The sequence below is a fragment of the Anomaloglossus baeobatrachus genome, chromosome 8, assembly GCF_048569485.1.
Source record: "Anomaloglossus baeobatrachus isolate aAnoBae1 chromosome 8, aAnoBae1.hap1, whole genome shotgun sequence".
Classification (NCBI taxonomy): Eukaryota; Metazoa; Chordata; class Amphibia; order Anura; family Aromobatidae; genus Anomaloglossus; species Anomaloglossus baeobatrachus.
This window is the reverse complement of record NC_134360.1, coordinates 8,995,520-9,009,836: the sequence shown is the minus strand read 5'-3', so window position 1 is coordinate 9,009,836 and position 14,317 is coordinate 8,995,520. Positions and strand designations below refer to the sequence as shown.

The following is a 14,317-nucleotide window of genomic DNA, read 5'->3' as shown; positions in this document are numbered from 1 at the left end:
CTTGTATCAGAAAATCCCTAAAACCGCTTAAGGCTTTGTGCGCACTAGAAATGAGAAGTTTCTCAAGAAAATTTCTTGAGAAACTTCTGGGAGTGAAAGATTTCCGGACCTCCGGAAAAAATCCGCACCAAATCCGCATGCGGATTTGCCGCGGAATAGCCGCGGAATTGCCACGATTTTCCCGCGGGTGGTTCCCTGCGGATTTTTGCAGGCTGTACTGCCGAAATCCGCAGGGTACCTGCGGAAATAATGGACATGTTCATTTTCTCAAGAAAGTTTCTCGAGAAATTCTTCTCAAGGAAATTTCTTGAGAAAAATCCGCACCAGTGCGCACAGCTTTTTTTTTTTACCATAGAATTTGCTGGGAAATGTCTGCACAAAGATTGCAGACATTTCTCAAGAAATTTCCGCGGCAAATCCGCGGGAAAAACGCACTAGTGCGCACAGAGCCTAAGGCTATGTGCGCACTTACCGGATTTTGCCGCTGATTTTCCGCGGATTTGCTGCATGTTTCGCTGCAGAAAATGTTCATAACATCTCTGCAGTGAATCACCAGCAAATCCTATGGAGAAAAAAAATCCTGTGCGCACTGGGCGGATTTTGACAGCTGCATGTTTTGCTGCGGGAATCCCACAGCAAAAACAAGTGCATGTCACTTCTTTTCCGCACATCGCTGCGGGATTTCACTCCATTGACTCCAATGTTAATCATGAAATCCCGCAGGGAATAACGCAGGCAGCAAATTCTGTGCGGTTCACTGCGTTTTTCTGCGTTATTCCCTGCGGTATTTCGCGGTTTACCTCCGGTAATGTACATCGCCTGTCTGCGGTTTGCAGGGAAGTGATGTCATTACAGGAAGAGGAAGCCGTGCAGAGAGTAAACACACACAGATCACACACACACATCACAGACATCACAGACATCACAGACATAGAACACAGACACAGACACAGAACACACATAGAAAGAAAACGGAAATATAGAAAACAAAGAACGTGGGCTCCGCTGCATATTTACCTTCCAGCCGAGGTAAGCACACAGCGGCAGCCCGGTATTCTCAGGCTGGGGAGGGAGAGGTGCAGGGTTAATGTCCCCCGCCTCACTCCCCCTCCGGCAGCCGAGAATATCAGCCGCAGCTGCCCCGGCACTGTCGCATACATTATGCGGCAGCACCGGCGTGTCCTCGGCTCTTCTTGCCGCCGTGTAGCAGTGGCAGCAAGGTAATACAAGGGGTTAATGGTGGTGGATCACCGCCATTAACTCCAGGCTTGATCATGGCAGCGTCTATGTGACAGCTGACATGATCAACCCGTAAATAAAGTGAAAAAAACAGACACCGAAAAATCATTTATTTTAAATAAAACAAACAAGCCTCATTCACCATTTTATTAACGCCTCCCGCACCAAAGCTCCGGCGTAATCCACCGTTCCGACGTCCTGCGCTGCTTACATCCAGCCGCGACTGTCACAGACACAGCGCTGAATGAAAGCAGCAGACAGCAGAGGTAATTACCGGTCATTTCCCACGGCCGGTAATGTGAACTCACTGCCGACCGTGGGAAATGCAGCGATCTGTCATCTATCTATCTATCCCTCTGTCTGTCTATCTATCCCTCTATCTATTCTTATGTCTATCTACTATCTCAGAATTAAATGACTTTTTTTTTTTTTTTTTTTTCAATGTGCTTTATTGCATTGAATGCAATAAAGCACATCCCAACCCGCACGCGGCAATACCGCGAATAATACCGCGGTAAAACTGCAGCAAACCGCATGCGGTTTTCGGGTGCGGTTTCCCGCGGTTTTTTACCGCGGGTGCGGTAATCTTTGAGAGCATGCGGAATTTTCTCAAGAAAATTCCGTTTCCCAGTGCGCACAGAGCCTTAAGCTCCACTCCAGCAGGCTTTTTTTATTGCACCTATGGAGTTGAGCTTTAGATCTAAGTCCTCTGCCTCCGGTCTGATACTTATCTCCGCCATCTCCATCTTTTTCCAGTGTTGCTCCGGTCGGTCTCCTATGATTTGTGACTTGCTAGTTGCTCCAGTGTTTCATGGAGGCACCAGAGGTCACAACTCAATGTAAGTCTATGAGAGCTTCGTTCTGGCCTATTTCTGGCTCTTGTAGACTTGTATTGGGAGCTTGTGACCTGACTGGCCGAAAATCAGAAGGTATAAGTTACAGTCACAAAATGGTGCTGCGGCACCGAAGCGTCATCGCTAAAAGGTGAAGCCGCTGGATTGTGAGAATATGGCAGAGGCCTTATATTTAAATCGCCACTCCAGCGCTGAAAAAAAACCCGCCGGAGTTTTGCTTTAATGACCAGGTAACATTTTATTCTATTTTTTCGGGTGCTATTGTCTTTATCTCCCATGGTTTAGTTGGCTTTGTTTTCATGTTGTTTTTTATACAGTAGAAATGCAACGCGACTTTCCAGGCCCATATAACCGTAAACTGCCAATTTATTTTTTTTTATTTATTTTACGAGTATTTCGCTAATTTACTGGAGAAAAAAAAATTGATAGTCGCTTTTTTTGAGACTTTTTGTGTTTTCCGTCCATAGTGCTGTATGAGGGCTTGTTTTTTTTTGTTTTTTTTTTTGTCTTTGGCATTTTTCTTCACATTGATCCGATGTCTTTATTGATTTTAGAGTACACAGGGCGTTTTGATCACTTTTTAATGTATTTTTTTGTTTGGGAAGAGCAGCAACTAAAAAGCGGCAATTAAGTCTCTTCAGTTTCAAATGTGGTTTTTTTTGTTTTTTTTTTATAATGTGTTTTTTCATTTTTACTTTATTTTTTCAGTCCCTTAGTATTGCAGTATATGGAGAGATTGCGGTTTTCTTTAGAAGCTCAGTCCATGCCTGAGAGTCATGGGAAAAGCCGAGATGGCAGGGACGGGAGGCCATCAGTAACCCATTAGCTCTCAGTGATCACTTCGCGGTAGCTCACGCACCGACACTGATGTAATTTAAGTGTTGCTGTAAGAGATTGACAGCGGCGTGTGGTTATACTGCAGCGATCAGAGCAGGCTCCAGTCGCTGCAGTTATGGGCAGATGTCTGCTACGTAACACAGTCCGCATCTGCCGCTATGAAGCAGAATCCGCTCCTGAGCCGGCTGCGTTCGGCCTTTATTGGCCCATGACAAAAATATACTTCATTTGATATTAAGGGGTTAATCTGTCTATAGGAGTATCCGTTTCATAGAACCATTTTTTGGGCACTTTTTCGTGTAGGTTTTTATCTATTTTTGTAATGTGAACAGGACCGTGAAGGCTTCGCTGTGAAGTATTTGGCGCGGTCTCCGCTAATCACTGATGTTGTCACTGTACAAATAATCCAATCTCCCGATTGTTTTCCCGCTCACATTGTCACCATGGAGAAGCGATTGAAATGGTGCCAACGCCCTCAACCTCCGATAATTTGACAGGGAATATGATGGGATTGACGGTGACAGCGGTGGCTGAATAAATTGCCAGTTAGCATCTTTCTCTGGTGTAGAGCGGTGTCCGTGTGCAGTGATCATTACAGCTTTACATGGAGAGGCCTGCTCCGTCGTCAAGGTTACCGCAGCCTTCAGTGGAGTGTCAGGTGCTAATCTCCGATGGAGGCGGCCGAGCTCGCTCTCGGGGCTTAGCCAGAAGGGCCTCATTGTTTCCTGATGCTCACTAATTTGCCTGTGATGGAGCAGTCGTTGCTGGGGGACGGCTGCGAGGAAAATGCCGGCGTTTCTGGATAGACACTCGCTGTGTATTGAGTCCGAATTGTAAAAAATGTCTCCTAGAGGTGCAGTCTCTATGGTCTGCTTGTAGCATGCATAATACACGGCGCCTTTGTCCTATTTCCGCTGATTTTCAGAAGTGCAGTCACTTGTATGAAGATAAATTAAATCTAATCTAAAAAAAAAATTAAAAATAATTTAATTGGGCTCCTGAACTGGAAAAAATTAGTCAAATCCCATTTATGGCCACAAACCCGAAATATATACGGTGATTAAAGTGAGTAATATAGGTGACCTGTCCTTTTAGGATAGATCATCACTGTGGGATCTGTGAGGATTTGACTCTTGGATCACGTATGATCAGTTGATGGAAATAGCCAAGACACCTCCCGCAGTGTCACCGCTCCCTCCACTATATTGATACCCCGCAGTGTCACCGCTCCCTCCACTGTATTGATACCCTGCAGTGTCACCGCTCCCTCCACTGTATTGATACCCTGCAGTGTCACCGCTCCCTCCACTGTATTGATACCCTGCAGTGTCACCGCTCGCTCCACTGTATTGATACCCTGCAGTGTCACCGCTCCCTCCACTGTATTGATACCCTGCAGTGTCACCGCTCCCTCCACTGTATTGATACCCCGTAGTGTTGCCGCTCCCTCCACTGTATTGATACCCCGCAGTGTCACCGCTCCCTCCACTGTATTGATACCCCGTAGTGTTGCCGCTCCCTCCACTGTATTGATACCCCACAGTGTCACCGCTCCCTCCACTGTATTGATATCCCGCAGTGTCACCGCTCGCTCCACTGTATTGATATCCCGCAGTGTCACCGCTCCCTCCACTGTATTGATACCCTGCAGTGTCACCGATCGCTCCAGTGTATTGATACCCCGCAGTGTCACTGCTCCCTCCACTGTATTGATATCCCGCAGTGTCACCGCTCCCTCCACTGTATTGATACCCTGCAGTGTCACCGATCGCTCCAGTGTATTGATACCCCGCAGTGTCACCTCTCGCTCCACTGTATTGATACCCCGCAGTGTCACCGCTCGCTCCACTGTATTGATACCCCGCAGTGTCACCGCTCCCTCCACTGTATTGATACCCCGTAGTGTTGCCGCTCCCTCCACTGTGATACCCCACAGTGTAACTGCTCCCTCCACTGTATTGATACCCCGTAGTGTTGCCGCTCCCTCCACTGTACTGATACCCCACAGTGTCACCACTCCCTCCACTGTATTGATACCCCACAGTGTCACTGCTCCCTCCACTGTATTGATACCCCGTAGTGTTGCCGCTCCCTCCACTGTATTGACACTTCTGCAGTGTCACCTCTCCCTCCACTGTATTGATACCCCGCAGTGTCACCGCTCGCTCCACTGTATTGATACCCCGCAGTGTCACCGCTCGCTCCACTGTATTGATACCCCGCAGTGTCACCGCTCGCTCCACTGTATTGATACCCCGCAGTGTCACCGCTCCCGCCACTGTATTGATACCCCGTAGTGTTGCCGCTCCCTCCACTGTATTGATACCCCACAGTGTAACTGCTCCCTCCACTGTATTGATACCCCGTAGTGTTGCCGCTCCCTCCACTGTACTGATACCCCACAGTGTCACCGCTCCCTCCACTGTATTGATACCCCACAGTGTCACTGCTCCCTCCACTGTATTGATACCCCGTAGTGTTGCCGCTCCCTCCACTGTATTGACACTTCTGCAGTGTCACCTCTCCCTCCACTGTATTGATACCCCGCAGTGTCACCGCTCGCTCCACTGTATTGATACCCCGCAGTGTCACCGCTCGCTCCACTGTATTGATACCCCGCAGTGTCACCGCTCCCGCCACTGTATTGATACCCCGTAGTGTTGCCGCTCCCTCCACTGTATTGATACCCCACAGTGTAACTGCTCCCTCCACTGTATTGATACCCCGTAGTGTTGCCGCTCCCTCCACTGTACTGATACCCCACAGTGTCACCGCTCCCTCCACTGTATTGATACCCCACAGTGTCACTGCTCCCTCCACTGTATTGATACCCCGTAGTGTTGCCGCTCCCTCCACTGTATTGACACTTCTGCAGTGTCACCTCTCCCTCCACTGTATTGATACCCCGCAGTGTCACCGCTCGCTCCACTGTATTGATACCCCGCAGTGTCACCGCTCCCTCCACTATATTGATACACCGCAGTGTCACCGCTCCCTCCACTGTAATGATACCCCGCAGTGTCACTGCTCCCTCCACTGTATTGATATCCCGCATTGTCACTGCTCCCTCCTCTGTATTGATACCCTGCAGTGTCACCGATCGCTCCACTGTATTGATACCCCGCAATGTCACCTCTCGCTCCACTGTATTGATACCACGCAGTGTCACCGCTCCCTCCACTGTATTGATACCCTGCAGTGTCACCGCTCCCTCCACTGTATTGATACCCCGCAGTGTCACCGCTCCCTCCACTGTAATGATACCCCACAGTGTCACCGCTCCCTCCACTGTATTGATATCCCGCAGTGTCACTGCTCCCTCCACTGTATTGATATCCCGCAGTGTCACCGCTCGCTCCACTGTATTGATATCCCGCAGTGTCACCGCTCGCTCCACTGTATTGATACCCCGTAGTGTCACCGCTCGCTCGACTGTATTGATACCCCGTAGTGTCGCCGCTCGCTCGACTGTATTGATACCCCGTAGTGTTGCCGCTCCCTCCACTGTATTGATACCCCGTAGTGTTGCCGCTCCCTCCACTGTAGTGATACCCCACAGTGTCACTGCTCCCTCCACTGTATTGATACCCCGTAGTGTTGCCGCTCCCTCCACTGTATTGACACTTCTGCAGTGTTACCTCTCCCTCAACTGTATTGATACCCCGCAGTGTCACCGCTCCCTCCACTATATTGATACCCTGCAGTGTCACCGCTCCCTCCACTATATTGATACCCTGCAGTGTCACCGCTCCCTCCACTATATTGATACCCCGCAGTGTCACCGCTCCCTCCACTGTATTGATACCCCGTAGTGTTGCCGCTCCCTCCACTGTATTGACACTTCTGCAGTGTCACCTCTCCCTCCACTGTATTGATACCCCGCAGTGTCACCTCTCCCTCCACTGTATTGATACCCCGTAGTGTTGCCGCTCCCTCCACTGTATTGACACTTCTGCAGTGTCACCTCTCCCTCCACTGTATTGATACCCCGCAGTGTCACCGCTCGCTCCACTGTATTGATACCCCGCAGTGTCACCGCTCCCTCCACTATATTGATACACCGCAGTGTCACCGCTCCCTCCACTGTAATGATACCCTGCAGTGTCACCGATCGCTCCACTGTATTGATACCCCGCAATGTCACCTCTCGCTCCACTGTATTGATACCACGCAGTGTCACCGCTCCCTCCACTGTATTGATACCCTGCAGTGTCACCGCTCCCTCCACTGTATTGATACCCCGCAGTGTCACCGCTCCCTCCACTGTAATGATACCCCACAGTGTCACCGCTCCCTCCACTGTATTGATATCCCGCAGTGTCACTGCTCCCTCCACTGTATTGATATCCCGCAGTGTCACCGCTCGCTCCACTGTATTGATATCCCGCAGTGTCACCGCTCGCTCCACTGTATTGATACCCCGTAGTGTCACCGCTCGCTCCACTGTATTGATACCCCGTAGTGTCGCCGCTCGCTCGACTGTATTGATACCCCGTAGTGTTGCTGCTCCCTCCACTGTATTGATACCCCGTAGTGTTGCCGCTCCCTCCACTGTAGTGATACCCCACAGTGTCACTGCTCCCTCCACTGTATTGATACCCCGTAGTGTTGCCGCTCCCTCCACTGTATTGACACTTCTGCAGTGTTACCTCTCCCTCAACTGTATTGATACCCCGCAGTGTCACCGCTCCCTCCACTATATTGATACCCTGCAGTGTCACCGCTCCCTCCACTATATTGATACCCTGCAGTGTCACCGCTCCCTCCACTATATTGATACCCCGCAGTGTCACCGCTCCCTCCACTGTATTGATACCCCGTAGTGTTGCCGCTCCCTCCACTGTATTGACACTTCTGCAGTGTCACCTCTCCCTCCACTGTATTGATACCCCGCAGTGTCACCTCTCCCTCCACTGTATTGATACCCCGTAGTGTTGCCGCTCCCTCCACTGTATTGACACTTCTGCAGTGTCACCTCTCCCTCCACTGTATTGATACCCCGCAGTGTCACCGCTCGCTCCACTGTATTGATACCCCGCAGTGTCACCGCTCCCTCCACTATATTGATACACCGCAGTGTCACCGCTCCCTCCACTGTAATGATACCCCGCAGTGTCACTGCTCCCTCCACTGTATTGATATCCCGCATTGTCACTGCTCCCTCCACTGTATTGATATCCCGCATTGTCACTGCTCCCTCCACTGTATTGATATCCCGCAGTGTCACCGCTCCCTCCACTGTATTGATACCCTGCAGTGTCACCGATCGCTCCACTGTATTGATACCCCGCAATGTCACCTCTCGCTCCACTGTATTGATACCCCGCAGTGTCACCGCTCCCTCCACTGTATTGATACCCTGCAGTGTCACCGCTCCCTCCACTGTATTGATACCCCGCAGTGTCACCGCTCCCTCCACTGTAATGATACCCCACAGTGTCACTGCTCCCTCCACTGTATTGATATCCCGCAGTGTCACTGCTCCCTCCACTGTATTGATATCCCGCAGTGTCACCGCTCGCTCCACTGTATTGATATCCCGCAGTGTCACCTCTCGCTCCACTGTATTGATACCCCGTAGTGTTGCCGCTCCCTCCACTGTATTGATACCCCGTAGTGTTGCCGCTCCCTCCACTGTAGTGATACCCCACAGTGTCACTGCTCCCTCCACTGTATTGATACCCCGCAGTGTCACCGCTCCCTCCACTATATTGATACCCAGCAGTGTCACCGCTCCCTCCACTATATTGATACCCTGCAGTGTCACCGCTCCCTCCACTATATTGATACCCCGCAGTGTCACCTCTCCCTCCACTGTATTGATACCCCGTAGTGTTGCCGCTCCCTCCACTGTATTGACACTTCTGCAGTGTCACCACTCCCTCCACTGTAGTGATACCCCGCAGTGTCACCTCTCCCTCCACTGTATTGATACCCCGTAGTGTTGCCGCTCCCTCCACTGTATTCATACCCTGCAGTGTCACTGCTCCCTCCACTGTATTGATACCCCGTAGTGTTGCCGCTCCCTCCACTGTATTGATACCCCGTAGTGTTGCCGCTCCCTCCACTGTATTGACACTTCTGCAGTGTCACCTCTCCCTCCACTGTAGTGATACCCCGCAGTGTCACCGCTCGCTCCACTGTATTGTGGCTGTAAAGACAATGCGACCTCTCGCTTTCAGGCACATTCAACCAAAGTTGTCCCCCAATAGTCTGTGTATGGAAGCCTCCTGACATCATTTGCCAAGGGAAAGAAGGATCCGACACGTAGGATTTCTGACTGCCAAGCGATTCGTATTCAGAAGACCTGGACTGATAGAATGGAGAATTTTTATTTTTTTTCTCTGCACCTCCAAAGAAAAATGAGTCCCACCCATATCAGACTGATTAGCATTATTGGGCCTTTCTTCTCAGATGGAGAAAATACTGTGGTGTGAACACAACCTAAGACTGTTTTTTATTAGTGCCGGATCCAACCGGCCCTTGAACTTTGTAGCCCAGGAAAAGCATTTTTGATAAATATTAGGTGTAGGGTCCCATCACAGTAAGCTGCGCCTTGTCGTGGCTGGTGGGCTCTCATGTATAGGCGAGTTTATACTCTTATGATAAGTATATGCTATATATCAGTAATGCAGTGCACATTTCATATATTCAGTGTTTGCAGACATCTTGCCCCTTACAGAGCGCTGCTGTATGAGAGCGTTCTAGACCTTTCTGCGTTACCCCCGGCTCATTATACCCCGTTATTACCAGGACATGTGCCCGTATATGATATTTGCCTCTGTTCATTCCTCTCTTGTGTTTCTTTATGAAGATTATTGTTAGCAATGAATTGGGATGAATTTGCTGCGAAAGTTGTGGAAAAGGGTCGGAAGGTTTTTCGCACTTGGCGGTGTGACTGTGAACGTGTGATCTGTGGCGGTGTACCCGGCCTGCAGGTGAACCGGAGCAGCACCGCCTCATAGGATAGAAGTACGAAGAGCCGCAGGTCTATTGTGGCCATGTGACGTCTATAACTGTAAATGGACTCATCAGGATTGTGCTTTCTCCCGCAGGTAACCACATCTTACCGGATGAAGATTTAGCCGCTTTCCATTGGAGCTTACTTGGGCCAGATCATCCATTGGCTTCATTGAAAGTAGGTGAATAACCCAGGTGTATTATTGTATCCACCGAACGGCCATAACGGAAGCCAGTGACTGGTGAACATCTAATGTCAGATACCACAGAACACCTTTACAAACACTACGGATATGGTCACACGTTGCGTTCTTTGCAGTGTGTTTTTTCTGCAGCAAAACCTGTTCTCTTCGCGGTAAAGAAGCTGCTTCCAAAAATCAGGTCTTGCTGAGATTTTATTGCGATTTTTGATGCATTTATACTGGTACGGAATATGTGCGCCATTTGTCTACAGAACATGTTTAATAAAGTGAGTTTCATTCACAAAAATGCAGCAAAAATGTGTGATTGCGGTTTTACATTTCCTCCTTACTCTCTGGTAAAAAAAACAAAAACCCGCTGCAGAAATGCTGAAAGAATTGACATGCTGCAGATTTAACTAATACAGCAATTTCTCAGTTCAGTCAGGAATAGAAAAGCAATCATGCTGCAGATTTCTGAGATCTCGTCGCTTTTACTGGTACTGTAAAAATCAGCTTTTAATTTGCATAAACAGTTCAAAAACATAACTTGTGAACATGGCCTAAGGGTAGGTGGATGCTGAGGGTTTTTTTTGAGTTTATTGAGCAAACACTTTAACTACTCCCTGGAGAACTTTGGAGTATCTGCCTCAAAATCTCTGGAAAAAGACTGTGCACGTACCACTGGGCTATGTGCACTCATTGAGTATTTGGTTGCAGAAAATTCTACATCTCCTGACAGGAAAAACGCCGAAAGAATCGACCTGCTGCTTCTTTCCAAAATGCTGCAACTTTTCATTTGTCAGGAAAAAAACAATAGTGTGCATGGGATTTCTGGAATCTCGTAGTTTTGCTGTTGCTGTAAAAAAATCCGTTTTTAATTTGCAAATAACTTATGAAAAAAACACAGCAGAAATGCGACTGCTCTCTGAACACATACTCACTATAGTCTGTATGAACCTTCACATGTCTGGTTTAGTCAATAAACCTACAAGTTTGACCACCACTCAAAAAGTAAAGCCAGTCTAAACAAATTATATTTAGCCAGGTAATGATACAGTGGAAATTCTAAACCTACAAATGCTACCCAGAAAAAAAACAAACACATTTATTGCAAAATCATCTTTATTGTTAAAAATAGTTTAAAAAATAGACAGTACAGCAGAGAATGTGAAAGATACGCCAATCACATGTGCCCCATGGCACTATAAAGACATCAGTTTGTCAACATTCAGTATCAAAAGTATATCATATATTAATAGTCGTAGTGACAAACTGTGATTTATGACATCAATAAATTATGACAATGTCCAATGTCGAAAATAAGGTCACAAAAAAAACAAAAATTCACAAAGAAATGACACAGGCTAATGGGGTAGCAACTGTAAAAAGATGGTATTACATAGGCAAATGGATACTTATAACAATATAATTAATGATAAATAACAGGAAACTTATAATAAAGCGTGATATAGGAAAAATTGACAAAAAGGTATCAAAAATGGCTGCTGGAAAAATATCACAGTGCTACATATTAGAACGGCCTTACCAATAACACCCTGACGCGTTTCGCTGTGGCTTTCTCCAAGGGCGTGTATAACAAAACAGTCTGAGTGAGGTTGTCATAGTACTGGTATGTCAATTTATTAACTGAAAAATTGTCCAGTTTTGTTTTGCAAATGGATTGTGCACAAAAGCTAAAGAGACCTGTTCTTTTTTTATTATTTATTATTATTATTATTATTATTATTTATTATTTATTATTATTTAATTTGTGGATCCAAAATACACACGGAGTGAATGGGTCATCAGAGTGCTTCTGTTTTTTTACTGTTTAAGGCTATGTGCACATGTTAAGGATTTGCTGCAGACCTTTCTTTTTCTTGGCTTAAAAAACACTGCATTAATTTTTTTATTTTAACTGCATTTGAGTGTGAACTTTTCACCCATTCTTTAGATTGAGTGAAAACGTTGAAAACATTTACATACTGCAGATTTGAAATTTCTTAAATTTTGCAATGAAAGTCATGTGTGCATGACTGTTCAGAAATGTCATCCCCTTTGCTGCAACAGTAAAGTGCTGCGAGGAAAAATGCAACGTGTGATCATGAACTTGGAACGTTTTTTGGTTTTTTTTTTCGGATGCCACATTGATGGTAAAAACTGACACATGGAGAAGAGATGGCTTAAAATCGGATCCAATATATTAATGAAAAAAATTTTTTTTTTTTTTTTGTTTGCTTGCATGCAAAATAAAGGTGTTATCATGATCTGCTTCAGAACACGCATTCACATGAAAGATCCCCCACAAACCCGCGCTAATATTGTATATATGTGTGTTTGCCGAGATGCCATAACTCCACATTTTGGAGCCATATGTATTCCAAATTCCGATCCTCCAGGCTCCATTTTTGCACCCGATACGCAGATTAGTGTGGTCTTCTGTGTTGTTCTACACAATATAAATAAAATCAGATCAATCAAATTAGACTTGCAGACAATCTAATCCATCATGTATCCTTCATTATTGACGGTCTGAATATTGAGGCGCTGACGCCCTCTGAGCGCAGGTTTCCTGCCGCCTCCGGTACATTTCGCTCTGAGGACACCATCGGAGGTCGTTCTCCTGACGGCAGCGCACGCTGATGACCCGGGCAGATGCTTTTTGGTTTCTGCGATTGTCATTATTTCCTGAATGCCGGTGACAGATGCGGTGCTTGTTTACAGGCGCATACATCGTGTACCGGATGTAATTGAATTGGAATACAATAGGCCGCGGGTCAATAAACAGTAATGTCTGCAATTCTTCAGGACGTCTGAGTCTTCGTGACGATCCAGCTCCAAACCTCGGGGATGTTTTGTGGTGCTTATGTATAACCAAGGTATACAGACGAGTTTCCCAGCATTACGTCTTGTACCCATCGGCTTTTGCTGACTGTTTTGTTTAATACACAGTGTGTATATCTATCTATATTATACATACACAATGATGCGTCTACTCTATACACTGTAACAATACCTAAGAGATCTGCCACAATGTAACTGATCACAAGACGATTAAATATTCTTACCTGTTAAAAAATCCGAAAATGTCCAATCAATAAAGTCCAAAATAACCTCCAATATTCTGTGATTACTGTTGAGTTGATGAGTGATTATATGTAATATTCTGATATATAGGCCTAGTACTGAACGCCCTTTTCCTCCTTTAGGTCCGTGCCCACCAGCTGGTGTTACCCCCGTGTGACGTCGTTATCAAAGCGGTTGCCGACTACGTCCGTAATATTAAGGATACAAATGATTTGGACTCGATCTCCACTGATGTTTTCCAGCATTCACAGGTGAATAAATTCCCGTCCGTCCACATTCAGGCGGCCATTGTGACACTAGTGCAGATCATGGCCGCACATTGCAGATGTGACGTCACAGGCGGGTTTGTCTGCAAATCCATTATTAAAGATGGCACCTCACGGCTGCGGTAATGGGGTGTCTGTGATTGGCGGTAGGAAATGGCGCTGCGGTGTCATGATCGGCTGTGGACTTGTATTGGGGAATCGTCCGGTGTTTGGTGATTTTACCACAATTATTTATGGCTAATTCTGTTTTTCAGTCAAGAACAGATGACAAAGTTTCCCGTTTCAAGAGAGCAGTCGCTTACTACAGAGCCACCAACAAGCCCCTGCCGTACCCAGCGCCGTACCCCGGTCAGTGTGAGAACGCATGCGCTCCATCGCCGGAGAATGGTCCTCATGCCTATAGGGCGGGGGGCAAGTGACATCTCCAAGGGGCCACATGAAATACGGGGAATGGGGAGAGCGAGCCAACCGGACAAACGTAATGCTGCGCATTATTATTATTATTGTTGTTTTCTTTTCATTTTATCACTTACGTCTGCTATTCAGGTATTCAGCCCTTCTACTGTGATCAACAACTCCCCCCCCCCCCCCCCCACAGTATAGGGTGACCCCACACGCTGTATAATGTCCCAAAAAATCCCCTCATGCTGTATATAATGTCTCCACAAAGTCCCCCACACAGTATGATATCCCCATACAACCCTCCACACAGTATAACGTCCCCACACCGCCCCTTACACAGTATTATGACCTGACATATCCTCCTACACAATATTCTGTCCCCACACAGCCCTCCACACAGTATAAGGTCCCCACACAGCCCCTTACACAGTATTATGACCCGACATAGCCTCCTACACAGCCCATTACACAGTATTCTGTCCTCACACAG

The 14,317-nt window shown here is 47.2% G+C and overlaps 1 protein-coding gene across 1 annotated transcript in view; it reads left to right on the top strand.

The window, feature by feature from the left end:
- The window catches only part of FAM120A (family with sequence similarity 120 member A), a 138,280-nt gene that overhangs the window by 53,784 nt on the left and 70,179 nt on the right, over positions 1–14,317 (top strand). Inside the window, exons 3-5 of the mRNA XM_075321280.1 lie at positions 9,986–10,068; positions 13,282–13,410; positions 13,680–13,773. Of these exons, the coding sequence (XP_075177395.1) occupies positions 9,986–10,068; positions 13,282–13,410; positions 13,680–13,773 (306 nt within the window). The remainder of the gene's footprint in view (positions 1–9,985; positions 10,069–13,281; positions 13,411–13,679; positions 13,774–14,317) is intronic.